This window comes from Lampetra planeri, chromosome 7, assembly GCF_965212315.1.
Source record: "Lampetra planeri chromosome 7, kcLamPlan1.2.h2, whole genome shotgun sequence".
NCBI lineage: Eukaryota > Metazoa > Chordata > Hyperoartia > Petromyzontiformes > Petromyzontidae > Lampetra > Lampetra planeri.
In genome coordinates, this window is record NC_136113.1 from 9072183 (window position 1) to 9091468 (window position 19286).

The window sequence follows — 19286 nt, forward strand, 5'->3', positions numbered from 1 at the left end:
CAGAGCTTAGGCAATTGTTGGCGCCGGTTCATCCCTCTGAGTCGTCCTCTCCCTACGAGAGAGAGCGAATACTGGGTGGAGCGCAGTCCTACAAGTTGACCTTTTTATTAAATCGCTGCACTGATGGTGGCGCCTCGCTTCTAAAAACTCTTGACTGTCAAGAATCACGAATATGCCAAGCGCGTGCTGGAACCCTGCAATCATCCAATACATGATTAAAATTACGGCAAAACAATAATGATAATAATGATTTTTTTAAACAACCACAACCACGCGTTGCAAGGCTCCACGAATTGTTTATTTATAATCAGTAATCAACACACAAGTGCACTGCACAGATGCACAGCGAACACTGCGACACACGGCACTGCTTGATTGCCAAACATCTGCTCTTAATGAGGAGCACGAGTGAATCGATGGCATTAATCACAACGTCGTGAACTTGTACAGAAAACTTGAAGGCAGCGATCCCCCCCCCCCCCCCCCCATCAAACTTTTAATTGGCTTTGTTAATTTGCAATTAGGAAATACACCAAAAAAAACATTGAAACAGCAGAGAAGTTAATGTTAATATGGATAAGTGGGGAATTAAAACCCATTTGTTAATTAGAAAAGAAATTGACAGCTTTCATCCTGTTTATCACAGGAGAACAGAAAAGATAAATTATCAACCTTTCACAAGTTCTCAGTGTTTGTCCCAGGCGTCAATGAGAATGATCTACCAGAATTTTGTATGAGTCTCTCTAGCCTTTTTTAACAATAATCCGAACAACAAATAATGAGAATTCGTTTCAAAGTGACTGACAGCGCCCAGAGATGCTGTGCAGTGTTCCAAAATCAGAATTTTTATCCCAATTGGGGAAAGACTCAGCCAATAAATCATTCCTCCAGTGACAAAAACAATTGTACCACTTCATGGGAAGACACCACCAGTAGTTGGCCTGTGAACAGATCATGATTTACCACCAGCAGAGATGAGGACTCGTGTGTGCACCCAATGACTCCGAATGGCGAATGCCCCACTTACATGGCACGTTCTGCGGTTGAAAAATCTGCATTAATTCATAGAGACTGACAACAACACAGAATGAGTGATAGCGTGAATTTTGCAAGGTTGTTGGAGATTTAATGTTGAGAGATGGGATCCAATGACACCTTCTATTCAGCATTGTTATTATCACGCTGTATATCAGAGGTTCTCAAATTCAAGTGCCCCCACGGCAAACATCAACACAGTTCATATTTCACTGTTTACTCATGTCCTGCAGATAAATATAAAATTCAACAAAGCACGGCATAGACATCTGATGATTGCTAAACCTCATGTGCATAGTAAATGTGAGATGAGCTATGATAGATATATTAGGATTACTATTTGAGAACCTCTGCACCAAACCTCAGCCAGTCTTTACATTTTTACCAAAACCACAGCCGGGTGCAATTTCTCAACATGCAATGTGTACGTCGCAGGAGCAGTTTTCTTAGGAGTTATCATACTGCAGTGTGAATCTGGCGACCTGAGTTTGATTCCCAGTCACGGCTACTATCAGCGGTGCCACTTCACCAATCCACACAGACCATCGTGGTGAAGTGTCATCAAACAAAACCCCCATGACGTTACTGACACTTGTTGGTGAGGCCCCCACCCATTAGTGAATCGACGAAGGCACACGCAGTGAATTTGTTTGTTTTTGACGGATACATCGCTGGCTATTTACGACCGCCACCATCGACTACGCTAAAAGTGAAAGATATTCGAAGCTCGAGAAGTGCCGCTGCTCTGTGGGGCTCAGCACTTGTAGAGGATGTCAAGAGGCTGCAGGTAGCACGCGCGCTGGGAGATGTAGCAGCTCCCTTTCTTCTCCTCGTCCAGGTGCACGGGCGTCCCCGTGTCGTACCGAAGCAGCAGCCCCTCGCCCGACTTCACGAGCACTTCGGCCAGGCTCACCTTCTCCCTGGGCCGCGCCGCGTCGGTGCTGACGCTCACGTAGCCCTCCTTGGGCCGCCCAGTGAGCATCTGCTGCAGGTCCACCGTCCGGTCCGCCGCGCCCAGGTTGATGGCCACGACGTAGGTGGTCCGCACGCCGTCCATCTCGCGCGAGAATGTCAGCACGTCCGCCGCGGCGCCCGACAGGAAGCAGGCCCAGCCGCGGTGCAGGGGCAGCTCGGAGGAGCGCATCTGGCTCAGCGTCTGGTACAGCCTCAGCATGGAGGCCTCGTCGCTCTTCTGCACCTGTGGATGAAAGCAAGGGCTCAGCACGTTCACTTGTCTGTGCCCATGATATGGCCAACTCACGTCATTTCAGGTGGCACAGTACGAAACGCCATTCCCGATAATTATTTTGGCACGCCGCAGCATCGGTTGCGTCTTGTTATTTTGTCCTGATGCCAATTTGCGAGTATAGGATTATAGGAATGTAGTGTACGGTAACATAGGACTATTTTTTTGCACTTATACCATAGTGGCATCGCCTTACGCCGCTAATCCCTACACCAAAGCCGGCCTAGCAGAATTCCTGACAATATCGAGAGACAAATTAGGCCAAACTTTCTGGACAATGGAACAATTGTGGGTTATCAAGTTCCTCCGGCACACCCCGAATACACTGACCCTTCCCGCAGCTCGTGGAGAAACGAGAAGGGTGCCTACGCGTGAAGTCTACGAACAACACGACTACAAAGGGCATTTAGAGAGCGTCCGTTTGCCGGCTGGCGATGAAACCCATCGCGTGACGCACCCAGGACGGAGGTGCGCGACTCGCCTGCACGTTGCTCGTGAAGTTCGTGTTCACGGGCAGCCACGTGGTCGAGCTGTTGCTGAACCCCGCGCTTGTGGAGTTGTCCCAGTGCATCGGCGAGCGCTGGGGATCCCGGTTCCTCGCCTGACACAAACAGAGAACAAGGCGAAGGGGTGCAACCACACGAGGCATCTCGGTAAGGGAACTTGATTGTTTCTAGATTTGAAGCTTTCGTGACTGCAAGGATTCATACTGTTAGGTTTTTTCGGTAAAGTCGCGTAGGTAAAAATAAAAAATAAAAAAATAAAAATAATAGAAGTAAATTTCGATTTAAAGCTTTCGTGACTGCAGGGATTCATCTTCTTGGTTCTTTCGGTAAAGTCACGTAGAAGGGAAATAATAAAATAATAAAAATAAAACATAATAAAATATTTACGTAGAAGGGAAATAATAAAATAATAAAAATAAAACATTCTAAAATATTTATTATGTTTTTTTTTATTATCAAATATTTACTATGTTTTATTTTATTATTTCATTATTTCTCTTCTACTTGACTTTACCGAAAGAACCAAGAAGATAATAAAATAAAAATAATAATAGAAATAAAATAATAAATCACGACGTTTTGGAGGCAACACAAGTCTCCGTCATCAGGTGGGACCGTCACAGCTGAATTTACTGCATGAAGTGAGGCAAAATTCCAAGAGACAAGCCCTTAAATACAAGTTAAGGGGGGAGGGGCTTATCTGAATGTGGTAACCAGGGAACGGAACGTGGGGGTGGTGGGCGGGGCTACAAGAAAAATTGACGAACGTCGACCTGTGCAAGAGAGCAATCGGTGTACCTCGACCTAAACAGGTGTTGGCTGAAAATACAAATACAAAAAAAACTTGATTGTTGCATCCACACCAACATAAGCACTTGCAGCGGGGCACGGACACTGTTGTTGACGACTACCCTCTTGATAATAGGTTTTCCCCCTTTTTTTCTGGCAACAAAACAGGTGTTAAGATGTTAAAACACCAAACTGAAACCTCTTACGAGGAATCATGTCTGCATTAACCACAATACTTGTGGTCAGAATGCAAACAAAAAAAAGCTGTCTCTGGTGTGGACCAATCAGTTTCAAGGACAATGCATATATTATCAGAGTATTTTTTTGTTTGCATTCTGACCACAAGTATTGTGGTTAATGCAGACACGATTCCTTGTAAAAAGGTTTCAGTTTTGTTGCCAAAAAAAGGAGAAAACCCCGATTCTTATATTTTGGTACTGGCAAAGGAGGTCCCACGAAGCACAAATACAGTCGATACGCTTGCTCTACTGCCAGCTCCGGGCCACCTTGCACACCAACGGGTTTGGCAGTTTCACAAATCTCTGTGATCCACCGACCCTTGCATCCCAAGTACTGAATTAACAAGGTGTGTGTCACCTCTGCCCGTACTTTACACCTCATTAACCCGCATCGCTCGCTCATCATTAGCACGATGACGAACACGTTTGCTGAAGCAAGGCATGCGAACCCACCGGGTATTTTTTCCCATAGGGGTCTTGTATGTCGTTCACGACGACGTTGGTCATTCCGATCTCCTCTCCGTAGTAGGTGACGGGCGTGCCCGGCAGTGTCAGCAGCAGCATGGTGAAGGCCCGCGCGTACTTTGGTTCCAAACGTGACGCGATACGGCCTATGTCCTGGTTTCCTACCTGCAGCAAGCACCAACAGAAAGACAGAGATATGATTCGTGGCGAATGCATGGCCAGCTCAGGGGTCGGCAACATGCGGCTCCTTAAGGACCCCTTCGCGACGTTGCTTATTGAGGACCACCATCTTGTATCCACCACACGCATTGCGGTTCTTGAAATACTGAGTAGTGTTTTTTTTTTACCGAATTCAAAAAAATATGGCTCTTCTTTCTAGATTTGACTGCAAGGATCCATACTCTTTGGTTGTTTCGGTAAAGTCACGTAGGTAAAAAATAAAATAAAATGAAAACAAATAAATGAAATCACGACGTTTCGAAAGCGACACAAGCAACCGTCATCAGGTGTTGACTGCTCCAGCAAAATACGCTGCAGTAATTTTGCTGTAGCAGTCAACACCTGATGATGACGGTTTCTTGTGTTGCTTCCGAAATGTCGTGATTTAATTTATTTGTTTTCATTTTAATTTATTTTATGTTTTACCTACGTGACTTTAACGAAAAAACACAAAGAGTTTGGCTCTTCTTGTTATTTAGCTTGCCGACCACTGCCCTCGCTTAACAGGTGGAGGTCGGGGGGGGCGGCCCCCTCTAGCCCCCCAACACTATGTGGCTATTGGCAGAGACAGTTGAAATACATAAAAATGACCAATAAATGGAGTAATGTACTGTAGATAGATATTACCAATGAGCCCTGCCTCATGTAATTTACTTACAAATTTCCAAATACTTTGAGTTGATTTTTATATCAGCGACGTTACGAATGTAATGAAATGACATTTTTCCCATCACATGTAATTCAAATACTGCCGCTCATGGCTAGAGGAAGGCGACCTTGGCGTCTTTATAGGCCTCAACACAACAGAGCCACTCGCCACCCATCGCAGACAGTAATCGTTTAGCGCCGTCGTGGAGAAAATGAGCAAGGAAATAGTCTAAGCGGACGTAATTCCTCTCTCCCATATTTGTCTCTCTGGATTTAAAATATAATTTATTTTTTTATTTACACATCACATCAGTCGCATGGCTTCCTGGAAAGATCATATCTGTTTGTGTGTACGTTGAACTTCTTTCGCACCGTACACAGCCAACCGGGCTAGTCGGAGGTGCGGGGGAAGGACAACAAACTCAACACAAAAAGCAGTTCTAACAAAATGAGTTGTCAATCTAAATGATTTAAAAGTGCATAGCTCCAGTAACTTCCTAATATCTAAAGGAAGAGCATTCCAGACGCCCGCAGAAGTGCATCTGAAAGCGTGCGTGATGCTTTAATGAAAGCAAACCCCGGTGTCGACATACAATGTCTCATCAGCAGAATCAGGCTCACTTGAACCATTGCGGTGAAAAGTCCGATGTTCGCAGGCAAGGACCCATCCTGTTTCGAAACGTTCAACTCACCATCCAGTTGGGCCACTTGCTCGGGATCATGCCTTTCATCCATGTCTCGATCAGGTTGCGTGCCCTGCTGCTCGACGCGCTGTGCGGGAGGCTCACGAGCTGGAAGTTCAAAGGGAAGTCCGCCTCATCCTGCAGATTTGAACCATAGTAGCTCAGCGTCTTCTCAATCTCTCCCTCGTCGAAGGACTTTGTGGCCAGGAACCTGTCGGAGTCGAGTCGGGCAGGAGGAAGACTGTGAGCCGGGAGCACGGTGCTTTTCACTGGAGTCGAATACAAGAATAATCATAATGATGATTTTTCGATTTAAAGCTTTCGTGACTGCAGGGATTCATCTTCTTGGTTCTTTCGGTAAAGTCACGTAGAATGAAGACAGACCTGTTCTTCACCTGAGGACGGCTGCTTGCATTGTGGCCGAAACGTCGTGAGAATTATTTTATTATGTTTTATTTTTATTATTTTATTATTTCCATTCTACGTGACTTTACCGAAAGAACCAAGAAGACATAATGATGATGTGAAATTGTGACATGCCGCACGGTTTTCGCTCACTCTCTACGAAAGAGACAGAACGACTCAGAGGCGCGAGGAACCACAGACAAGCAGGAAGACAGCCACGCGGTGAGCCAGTGCCCAAGCCCGGCCGCCTTTGTCTCCCTAGTGGCGATGTTTACACACCGCACTAGGTACTCATTTGAAGCTGAGTCGACCTAGGGGAGGCCCAGGACCGGTTCAGATAACTTTCACTGATGATGGCCTTGAGCGGGAATCGAGCTCGGATCGCCAGGTGCGTAGCGCAGCGCGCTAACCGCTACACTACCGCTCCCCGCACGCGCGCGCACGCGCGCGCGCGTGCGCGTGCTCACGTACGCGCGCACGCTCACCTGTACTTCCCCGGCTCGTTGCTGTACTCGTCGAGGATCGCACGCCAGTTGCGCACCATGTCGTGCAGGCCGGGCTGCGTGGTCGTGAAGTCGTGGTGCAACTCTTCATAGTGCTGGATGGTGCCCTGCTCACCGTTGCGAGCGGCACAAACAACCCCGTCAGCTGCCACTGCTTAACAACACCTCCCATTAGCGTGGTTGGCTGTGTATGGTGCGATGGAAGTTCAACATACATACATGCAACAGCGATAATAACTGGATGATGATCATGTCGGTCACAGGGGTATTTCACTGTGTTGGTCAGTGGAGGGTGTGGGCTGGGATCCAGAACCAGTTCAGATGTCCCTCGCCCATTCATGCTAGCCGTGACCAGGAGTCAATGGTCGATACCGCACCGATTTATGATCACCCTCTTACACGATTAAATATTGTGAAAGCGACGGCTCCATATCTCACAGAGGAGAGGGTTCAGAGGTTGAATTCGTGTTTTGAGATTGGTGGCGAGACATGCAGAGCTTAGATTTCATGACGGTGTGTACGGGCGGATTGCATCGCTTAAGTAAGTTATTTAATTGTGGCTATCTATGAATGGATCACCCTGCAGAACTCGCTGAGAGGCACGACAATTGTAACGGAATTGAGGGGAAATTTTAAAAAGGTAAAATGTGAGGGCATCCACCTCGATTACACCCCCCGTGCTGGGTGTGACGTGAGATTATCATATCAATATTTGCATTTACTGAGCGTTTAAAAATACACATTTATGCATTGTTACTCAAATTCTCACCGGGTCCTGGGTCAAGTTGACTTGAACCTCATTTCTTAGGTGATCAGCCTCCAGCAACCACTTCACGTTATCCACAATGAAGCCATCAACGCCTTTCTTCAGCCAGAACCTTAAAACTTCCTGCAAGACAGAATGGAGAGGAATTGAGAACGACTGCATCATAAGCCTGCTGTTTTAATGAGACTAGTCTGTGTTGATGGTACTCATCTGTGTTGATGGGACTAGTCGATTGGTACCGGCCAGGTGTCTCAGTGGGAGAGCGACCATATTGGAATCAAACAGTTGCACCACTTATTGGGAAAGTCAACAGCTGGGTGTCCTCTAGATAGACTCGCCCTTGTCATAGGAATGTGGACTTCCCCCCCTCCCAAATCACTCGGGACTATGAACACGAGATGAGCACTGCCTCAATGTTCATATGAGAAATAAATTATTTTGACTGCATATACATTGATTGTGGCTTGCAAACAGTTGTTAGAGCTGGTAGGGGATACGTGAAAATCAAATGGATGGGAACCACTGGTCTAAGCCTTGTACAGCAGCAGCCCAACCCGTGGCTGTGGAAGCTCGGAGCCTCCCTTCTTAAGAACGCGCCGCTTTCTTGCCGGCCACGATAGCGAGCTCCTTGAAGCTGTTCCAACTCACCTCCAGATCTTTCTGCACGTCAGCGTTACGGAGGTTGAGGTCTGGCTCTTGCGGCAAAAATTGGTGGAAGTAGCATTGGTTTCTCACGTTGTCAAACGTCCACGCCGGCCCGCCAAACACACTCACCTGCCAAAGAAAAGAACTAGATTGTCATCGCCATCATTGTCAGCGTGTAGCCAGAGGTTTGCTTTGGCACATTGAGCATAGGCTTCAAAGAGACAAGGTCAGAGCTGTGACTGAACTATGAAGGGGCATGGGACATATTAACAAGCTCTGGCTGGAGCAGACGGTTTCTACAGTGTGGCCGATGAGTAAGAGATGGCGGATAAAACAAGATTAGGTGTCAAGCTGAAGACAAAACAAATCCTTAAAAGATGAAACTTTTCATAGCTTTCTACTTAGCTGTATTAACTCTAGAGAGATAATTTGCATAAACAGACACAGACTTTATAATGATTAAATTGGTTCGTGCCTCAGCTAGTGGTTGAGGCCTATCCTGTGTTTGTTGCCTGGGCTGTGTGATAAGCATGTATTTTCATAATTGTAAAACGTGCAAACTTAGGAGTGGAACAAATGCGATGAATCACCGATTAATCTTGATTCTTAAACTCACGATGCATGCAACACACCATTTGCGCGTGAGAATCAACGTCTTTCAATTCGCGTATGGAGGTTGTCAGGAAAAAAAAAACAATGATAGCCCACGTTTATTTTGGATTATGTATGTCTGCTGTAATGGAAGAATTTAAGATCTGATGTTGATATTTGTCATATCTCAACTCAAATGATGACACATTGATCTGAATAATGCATTTCTTTGTCCGCTTAACCTGTCTATCCTCAACAACAGCCTACTTTATGGGAAATTCGATTTCGTGGGTTAACAGCTTTTTTTCCAGCACATACTCAAATTTACGTTGCTTGAAATTGATTCACGTCACCCACCTCTGTAGCCACAAGGGGCGCTACCAATACTCACAACAATAATACACATTGCAGTAGACTCTCGATTATCCGCGTGTGGTTTATCCAATTTGCGGATTTAACCGCGCACCTGAGATTTTGGCATAGATTAATAACTCTTGGAAATGTTTATTACAAGTCACACGCTTAAACCGAACAAATATGTACTCCGGTTAATCCGAAACCCACGCGTTTTCCTCTACAGTACAGTAGTTGCATATCTTTACAACAGTGAGCGGAGTTTTATTTCTATTGGCGTGGCTCGTCTATTTAGTGGGTGGAGTGACAACGCTTTCCTGCGTGGGAGCAGGAAAGTGTTACCACTGAGCACGCGCATCGATTGGTCGATCGTTAGTATACCCATATTAGTGGTTTTTGGCATAAAGATCCGCGGAAAATGAATATTTTGGATTATCCGCGATTTTTTATTATCCGTCCTCCCCGTCATTAGCACGAAAACTCAACACATTGGTCAATAGCACCGTGGCCTTAAAAGAAAACTAAATATAATAGTCAACGTTTTAGTAAATGGCCCTTACTCATAACACATAAATGGTAAAAAAAAGAAAAGTAACTGGATATTTTTGGATCAGGACCCTGAATCTTGGCAATTCATCACATTACCGGAGTGCATCATTCCACTCCTACTCAGCATGTTTCACGCGCAGTGCTCGGAAGAAAGAGCCCAACATCGCTCGCTCACCCAGTTGTTTGGGGGAGTGCCTTGGGTGCAGTTTCTCCATATGTAGTAGTCGGCGTACGTGCCTTCCCTGTTCCTGCTCTTGTTAAACCAGCCGTGCTGGTCACTTGTATGGTTGGGAATGTAGTCCAAGATCAGCTTCATTTCTGAGTTCACGAAAAGTATCGGCACATACACGCTTGTGTTATGTTACAAATGCACACGAGTTACATTACATACACACTAAACGTATATACACAGATACATGCATATATATGTACAGCCCTTTTGTCAATCCACTGCTGGATTAGGACCTGCACATGCCATGACGGACCGTGGGGGTTATTATGACTAGGATCTCACCACGCTCGTCAATGCGGATTGGTGAAGGTTTGGGAGAGCACGGACGTGGGAACATAGAAGTTCAGTACAACAATGGATTTTTCTGAGCTCCCCTCTACTGCGAACCTCGTAGCCACCTATAACACCTGTGGTGTTGTGCATGGTGGTGGTCGCACATCCAAGCGCCGTCCAGGCTCCACCCTGCTCAGTTTCCGAGAGATGACGAGATCCGGACCTATTCCAGGTGATTTGATTCAATGGCGTACACTCCACACAGACACGGAACAAACGGATGACGACAGATCGCGTAGAGCGATGCGCACGCTGGTGCGTGTAAGACACCGTTGGTGTGTGGCTCCTCACCTTGGTCATGAATGGCAGTAATCAGCTCATCTATGTCATTCATGCTGCCCAGCAGAGGATCCACACCCAAAAAATCGCTCACGTCCTGCCCCTGCTCGACTTGAGGAGACGCGTAAAAGGAGCTGATCAGCACGGCTTTGATATTCAGATACTTGAGGTGTTCCAGCTTCTCCTTGATGCCTGCAGTCACAGCGCAAAGCAACGGGAGGTTTCATTCGCGCTGCACTTGAACAAACGAACGCCACGTTCCCATTGTCACGGTGGCGAGATGGTAACTACCTCGTCTGGTATGCAGGAGGTCATGGGTTTGATCCCAAGCCCGACGCCTGCTGTATATTTGGAGTTTTCATGTCTCTCTCACTATGGTCGCTTGGAATTTTTTCCAGGTCCTCCGTTTTTTCCCCTCCACTAAAGAAGCATACATTTAGATGATTTGGCTAATGTAAATGTCCACATAATAAGCCACTTCGTTGAGCTATCATTTGTGGCCAGGTCGCTTATGAAAAAGAGCTATATAGCTAAGTGGGCCTTACTTGGTAAAAATAAAATTACTACTATAATGAGCCAAGAATGTCTATGTGTGTGTGTAACGTGCGTGACGTCACTCCACATGCCCCCCCCCCCCCATCATGAATATTCATGAGCGGGTGGATTTTTACACTCACGCAAAAGAAGGTCGAGCGGAAAAACATTTTTTTCGCAAATTCTAAGTTTGACTTTTCTTTATTGAAAGTGAATCTAATCAATAATGCCACGCAGCCACAAAGTGGATTTGGTGTCTTTATTTATTTCTTCAGCACTTGAGACAAAATGTAAGTCTAATTTATGCTTCTGCATTATGGTAAAATAGACATTTCTCGGCGATTTTCCAGATATTGTATCGATTTCAAATTTGTTTCAACTCCAGCGACCGAAAGCAGAAGAGAATAAAGTATCAGAGCAGTGGATTTGAACAAATTTATATACAGTGCTACAGTGACATGAAGTGAGGTGTTTTATGACTTCGTTTTGTGCCAGATTCACTGCCATTAATACAGTGCTACAGTGAAATGCAGTGAAGTGTTTGATGACATACTTTCGTGCAAGATTCGCTGCCATTAAATTTACACAAGATACAATTATACTCTGCTAAAATTTGTCTTAAATATTACAGCTTCCGTCCTAGGACGGGCAAACGAGCTAGTAGTTAATAATTAGTTGCAAGCCCTCTGGAGAGAGTACGGCACCAGAAAAGGACACCCTCCGAAACGACCCTGACATCATGGAATCGACGCAGAGGAGAGATGCTACTGCACCACCAGTAGCATTTTCTTACTGAGATCAACTCCAGGGTCTTGTTTTCTTTTATTGAACACGCACCAGAAATGTACAAAAATAGCAGACTAAAGTCGTGGAAGCCTGGCAAAAGGCAATCCTGCGATTGCCATGGCTCCTTAGCTTTGTGTTGATAATTAATAGAGGAACCATTACCAGTTTTGTATAAAACTTACTAGGCCTGGGTGGTTAATATTCTCAAAAACACGCCAGTATTCTGAGCAAATTACTAAGCTTGCAAAAAAGAATATCCACTATTGCTCGTTTCAAAATTCAAAAGTATAAATGTAAAATACCTTGAAACTAAACCAAAAAATACGTCGTACAAATAACAATACAACACGCCAGAGGTGGGACAAAGTCATTGTTATGCAAGTCCAAGTCGAGTCGCAAGTCATCAAATTCATGACTCGAGTCTGACTCGAGTCCAAGTCACATGACTCGAGTCCACATCTCATAGGTGGGACAAAGTCATTGTTATGCAAGTCCAAGTCGAGTCGCAAGTCATCAAATTCATGACTCGAGTCTGACTCGAGTCCAAGTCACATGACTCGAGTCCACATCTCATAGGTGGGACAAAGTCATTGTTATGCAAGTCCAAGTCGAGTCGCAAGTCATCAAATTCATGACTCGAGTCTGACTCGAGTCCAAGTCACATGACTCGAGTCCACATCTCATAGGTGGGACAAAGTCATTGTTATGCAAGTCCAAGTCGAGTCGCAAGTCATCAAATTCATGACTCGAGTCTGACTCGAGTCCAAGTCACATGACTCGAGTCCACACCTCTGCAACACGCTATATAGCGCAGGCACCGATGTCTCAATTGCAATTGAAAATATTTTCATGGATTCTTATCTGGTTAATTAATGTGAAATAAAATAATTAATCGAACAATTTATACCTGCCATGTATTTCAGTTGTATGTTTTTGAGTTTCTTCCCTGCATTATTCAGCAGGTTCTACATATAACATGCATATTCTAACGTACAAGCATGCGGATCCGAACTGATGCAAGGATTTTTCACTGAGTAACGACACACCACATCCAACCCATGCGAGCAACAAACACCCCACAATGGGGCCTTGTGTGTCCACATTCCTCCAGAAGCAGCTTAAAAAGCAGGCTAAGCAGAGTATTTAAAAGAAAAATATAATTCTATTAGAAATGTGCAACCACCTGTCAATCCACAGCTGTATGAAGGTCCCCGGTGTCGGTTATGGCGGTTGTTTGACCATACTTCACCATCCTGATCAGTGTAGTACTTCACCATACTGATCGACAGGAATGTATGCACTTTTGTAATTTGTACTGATGTACTTTATGTTATTTATTGTTTTTTGTAACTTGCTGACCCACCCCCGACTGGACATCTGTAAAAGCTTAATAGCTCATCGCATTTATCCAGGATAAATACAGATTCTGATTCTTGATTCAGATTCTGATTATGATTCTTTGGTGGTTCTTTGTCGGCAGTGGTGCACAAGCACAAATAAAACAAAAACCAACATATTTGTCCGTAACACTGTGGCCAAAAGAAAAATATATAATAAGTGATATTTCGAATATTTTTGTGCTATGAAGGGCCATTGCCTGAAACGTCACCATTATATATTTTTTATTTTAAGGCAGTGTTACCGATGAATTATGAAGTTGTTTTTTTATCAATGCAGGTTGATTACTGTTTCAGATATCACTTACCAATGATGTTAAACATAGTCTGAGATCGAACTCCGGTCACCGGGTTCAAAGCACAGTGTGCTAACCCCTACTCCACCTGCATCTATCTATATATTTAGTAACTTATCTCGAAGCAGTATAATAGATAGTGATTATGAAAGTACATTGCATGGAACGCTATGAACTATTGGCTAACCAGCCACACCTAATTATTACCCTACCACTAAAGTTAATGTGTACGTGTTTTTTGATGGCAGGTTGAAGTTTGGCCCTGTTTGCAAAGTTGGGAATTACTAGGGTGTCAGCAAGTTCACAGGGCAGTTAATTTAATCGTTCAATACCTTGAGTAGGATTCTACAGAAATATAACAACTTACATTTATAAAGCATATTTCATCCACAGACCCCCAACGTGCCGTGGATGGAAATCAGAATATAAACAGAACCAGGGTAAACTGCCAGAACTAGGGGGTAAACGACCAATTCAAAGAGGGGAGTTTATAAGACAGACTTAAATAGCTCGAACAATTCTGATTGTCTTGTTACCAAAGGCAAAACGTTCCATAGTCTGAGAGCTGCACCGTGGCAACAGCCCAATCAGCCCAGGAACAGAGCCTTAGCCTCGAAGTCCTCGGAAGAAGACGATCCGTAGACCTCAGGGACCTCGTTGGAGAGTAAACCCATTTGACTTCCTTATCCCAGCTGCCTGGTCACGAAGGACTTTTGCAACATTCCAGACATCATTGAAACAGTGCAAACGCCTTCTTAAGCTACTTATTGCAGGGGTGTTTTTTTTCTCTCTCTCTCTCTCAAATAAACTGGATTATCGGAGTTTGTAATTATTGACCACTGTGGCAAAAAATGAAACGCCTGACTCCTAGAACAAAGGACAACAGTGGTGAAAATCTAAAACATATTTCTAAACTCACTTGTAAGTTCACACCTGACCAATGCTAAGCCGAGAGTAGCCTATCTCTGAAGGTAATGTATGTAAGTAAGAAGAATCAAGCATACTCATTGTTTGTGTAACACTTCCTAGAGGATGATGAAAGTCAGTGAGTAATTCGCCGCCAGAGCAGAATGCATTTGCAGATTTGCAAAAGCTATCATTCGATTCGCTTTGGGTTTGTGTCTGCAAAATTTGGGAAACGCTTTGATAAATTTGGACACAACGTGATGTTCAAGTTCAGTTAATATTGGCTTGTGTTCACAAGTGTTATATTATATTGCCTCCCCATTATGGACGAACAGAGCTAGTGCATAAATATATTCAGGTTTACTTTGTAAAGCATAAAAACACACATGACAAAAAGCATAAAAACACACATGATTGCAATACTCTATAGTTTGGGGAAACGAATGTGTTAAGGTGGAAAGAAATAGGCACATGTCTCGTGTGGCCACACTTGTATTTCCAACGTAATTAAACACCCATCCTGTGTTTTCATGAGTACATTTCTGACTGGGAGTATTATGAACATGGTTCTTCTATCGTATAATCTGTCCAGATTCCACAATACTTCTCCTCTGTGTTTCATAGAAACACAAACCCACACCAGAATACAATAATACTAATAACAATACATTTTGTTTAAATATGTAATACCAGAGGTGTGGACTCGAGTCATGTGACTTGGACTCGAGTCAGACTCGAGTCATGAATTTGATGACTTGCGACTCGACTTGGACTTGCATAACAATGACTTTGTCCCACCTATGAGATGTGGACTCGAGTCATGTGACTTGGACTCGAGTCAGACTCGAGTCATGAATTTGATGACTTGCGACTCGACTTGGACTTGCATAACAATGACTTTGTCCCACCTCTGTGTAATACGTTACGCTGTCACCGTCAATTACAGAGCAATGTTCTTAATTATAAGCATGAGTAAACGTTCGATTAAAATAAAATACAAATTGCGGCTGAACTTCACCGTCGACCCCGAGAATCATTTCTGCGCTGCATCACACAATCACAGTGGAAATTAGGAGGCCAAGAGAGGGCCAACTTTATTTTGTGTCGAGGCGAAGCTGTCCCAGTTTTGAACACACGCCAGTGAGGCCGCGGGTCTCGTGTTGCCAGGGCTCTGGAAGCTTTCTCTATCCCGCACTGCACAAATCCCGCGCCCCTCATTGCACACGCACTGCTCGTGGTCGTTGAGATTGTGTTACAGGTGCAAAGTTTATTTGAGATATACGGTATTTACTTTTTTATTTCGAACTCCTTTGCTACTTTATAAAGTGTTTTCAACAATGCCAGCTAATTCTTGGTTCTTTCGGTAAAGTCACGTAGAAGGGAAATCATATTAATTTTATTTTTTTATTATTGTGACTTTACCGAAAGAACCAAGAATATGAATCCCTGCAGTCACGAAAGCTTTAAATCGAAAAATGCCAGCTAGTTTGTTTAAATCGGTCAGCGATTGTCACACTTTTAAGGCATGCCGGACTTCATCGTTGTGACTTGGAGATACTGTATTTTTCATTTCACTGCTGGATGATAGCCTCCCTACGCCGTGTCAATCATGGAGGGTTGTTTGACCGATCATGTGGAACCGGCAGCGGGACAATGCTGAAAAACATTTTGCGACACTCGCCACTGATGCACGCCGTGGCGAGGAATACAATACTCAGGTCGCCACTGCTCCAACCATATCGATGTGCATCGCTGAGATTCTAATCTGTAACGCACCCTCGTACTGTTGAGACTCCGGCCTCGTTATGGGCATACGCAGCACAAACAGAACCTAATTGTGTAACGGGGCGAGCACGGGCGCTGCCGTGAAATCGCCATGAATACGCAAAATCTCAAAAGCCGGGTTGAGTTGGGTTATAGAATCTAGTTAGGGTTACAGTGTTTGGATCGGTGAACACCGGCACCTGCCAGGAGTTGTAGGATGGGGCCCTATTGAGGTGTGCCTATGAGATGGCAGTGCTGAGTGTCACCCACACCCTCGTATGCGTGGTGGGTTTTCTCCGGGTTCAAAACAAAGGCAAACGCGAATACATGTAGTTGACCAAACATCCCAGTGCGGCGACACTTTCCTCGGTAACTGGCATTGACGGGCCTCGCACCGTCTCACTCCTACACCCGGCAGGCCAACGATCCCTCGGGTTTAGGGCCACTTTCATTGTCACGCTAAACTATAAAGCGCATCCGTTGCAGAGGCCAAAACGCTCACGAAGACGCGCAACTTCTTCAGTCATTGCCTGCAATTGCTTTGCCAACTTCTCAGCGATCACTTGCGCGCCAGAGAGGACACGAAACGGCGTGGTCGGGGATTGCAACGACCAATCAAGGTTCGTAAATGTGAAGCATGTGCACGTGATGAAACGCGTTGCTTCAAATCGCTGAGCAGATCGATGCTTTATTTAAAGTATGCCGGGTCTGCCATCCATTGGAAGCAACCGTCCAAGTGAAACATGGAACGTTGGGCCAACGTTGATCGAACGGTTCCACACACACATTGCAAGGTTTGCGCAACGTTTACTTGCTGCGTCCACAACGACGATTAAGGTGTGGACCCGGATCAGGGATTTAGTTGGGGGGGGGGGGGTGCGGGGCTCAGCCCCTCCATAACCCGCGACGCTATGGGGGGGGGGGCTGCCACAACGTCTCCTCGCCCGCTCGTCCCTTCCACCCTCTCACCTTTGAGGTCACCAACCCCGTCCCCGTCCGCGTCGCGGAAGGATCGCGGGTAGATCTGGTAGACAGGGCTCGCCTGCCACCAGTCGAGACAGCGCGGAGACAGCGCGATCACCGTCACGGTGGCCGCCACGAGCACCACCGTGGCCACCACGATGAGCCAGAAGATGACCTCCCGGGTGACGCGATAGCGCTTCTTGTTCGAGTACTGCAGCAGCACCTCCTTGGGCATGCCCGCGTAGGGGCCTTTCTTGCGCGGCACCTCGTCGCCCATCTCCATCGTGTCCAGATTGTCGAACTTCCCCTCCTCGTGTCCCCCGGACGTCGAGTTGCCATCGTCGTCGCCGGGAGACGACGACGAACACGCAGCAACCGCCCCGACCGCCGCCGACTTGTGCGCGTCGGTGCCGTCGCACGGTGACCCCGCGCTGCCTCCGTCGACGGCGCTCCCCTTGCCCGAGCTCGCGGAGGACCTCGAGGATGATGCCGGGGACGCCTTGCCCGCCCGCTCCTTCTCTTCCACCTGCACCTCCTCCACCTCCTCCTTGGTGAACGCGGCGTTCTCGACGCCGTTCTCCCGCGCCGAATCGGTCGCCATCGTTGTGATGCGCGCGACGCGTTTAAATCTTTGATTGAGTAAGAGGGTGGTGGTGGTGGTGGTGTTGTGGGGGATATATGCGGCGGGCAACTGAGTTGATTGAAGCGAATTTTTTGGGAAAAAGACGCCGGTGCTGCTGGAGAGCGCGCGAGCGAGCGAGCAAGTTTGTTGATCAACAAGCAGCCAAAGTGAGGAACCGATTGCGCACTCGCGTCAAGGGGAGGGGTGTTTTACGCGCGAGATTTTACAACCTCCCACCCCGCAACCCTACGTCGTGACTCCCAAGATGTAGTTACCTATTTCGATTGCCCACCATCCACCCACCCACCCCCTCAACGCCTCCACCTCCATCCCCCCCCCCGCACGCCAAGGAGCAAAGGGCGCGCCGCGTAGCGAACGGAGCGCGCGCCGCTCGGCCACGCGGCGCACGCGGCGCGCGCGGCGCGCGATCTTTGAGACCTCGACGCCCGCGACGTCGGAGCGCGACTGCCGCTGTCGGTGCGTCCTGCCGACACCGATGGCGTTGTGTGTGTGCTCACAGCAATACGCCACAACGCGATGGAGGTGTAGGGTAAATTTCAATTTAAAGCTTTCGTGATTCATCTTCTTGGTTCTTTCGGTAAAGTCACGTAGAATGGAAATAATAAAATAATAAAAATATAACATAATAAATAATTCTCACGACGTTTCGGCCACAACGCAAGCAGCCGTCCTCAGACACTGTCTCCCCGACAGACCTGGTCTTCACCTGAGGACGGCTGCTTGCGTTGTGGCCGAAACGTCGTGAGAATTATTTTATTATGTTTTATTTTTATTATTTTATTATTTCCATTCTACGTGACTTTACCGAAAGAACCAAGAAGGTGTAGGGTAGGCGACGCTTCGGGTAATGGTCCTTTCGTCGTAGCAGAGGTTCGAAAGGGGCATTGCGCCGAAACGTCGTCTGTTATGTGTTTATAGATTTTTTTTCACCTTTTATGACTGCTATCAACGAATGTGTGGTGGTTTTTTCGTTATGTAGTGATTATAAACTACTGAAGAGTTGTATATTTAACAACAACCAAAGTTAAGCGCGTTAAAACATCTCTGAATGGAACTTCTCTTCTATTATGTTTTATTTTTATTATTTTATTACTTCCCTTCTACGTGACTTTACCGAAAGAACCAAGAAGATGAATCCCTGCAGTCACGAAAGCTTTAATCGAAAATTCTCTTCGACTGTAAACATAGCTTTAGCGCACGGCGGTAACCGGCAAAATTCAACGTTGTACGTGACACTTGTCTCCTCCGTAGCGCAATCCATCACTTGGTGGAGTGTGCGTGTGTGTGTACGGTGCATTGCTGCAGGTGGTGGCGTTGGCTATCGGGTGTGCAGGCGGTGCAACTGCGCAGGCGGCCCGCACGCTGCCGGTCGGTGGCATTGCAGGCAAGGAGCCAGGAGGCCACGCAGAGAGGACAGAATTAGAATTGTGGTCCCATTTCACTCGGGCTCATGCAAACCGCTCGATGCCACTGTGCAAATGTTATATAACTGTGTCGTTTATAGATGGCC

The 19286-nt window shown here is 46.2% G+C and overlaps 1 protein-coding gene across 1 annotated transcript; it reads right to left on the reverse strand.

Moving 5' to 3' along the window:
• Nucleotides 1-280: 280 nt before the first annotated feature.
• Nucleotides 281-17970, reverse strand: SLC3A1 (solute carrier family 3 member 1). The gene is made up of 10 exons (XM_078596224.1): nt 17140-17970; nt 10500-10679; nt 9819-9961; nt 8153-8278; nt 7508-7627; nt 6721-6845; nt 5840-6041; nt 4269-4445; nt 2763-2882; nt 281-2233 (listed from the first exon to the last, which is right to left on the reverse strand). The coding sequence occupies exons 1-10, from the start codon at nt 17732-17734 to the stop codon at nt 1790-1792; spliced, it is 2232 nt and encodes a 743-aa protein (XP_078452350.1). The 5' UTR covers nt 17735-17970; the 3' UTR covers nt 281-1789.
• Nucleotides 17971-19286: the final 1316 nt, after the last annotated feature.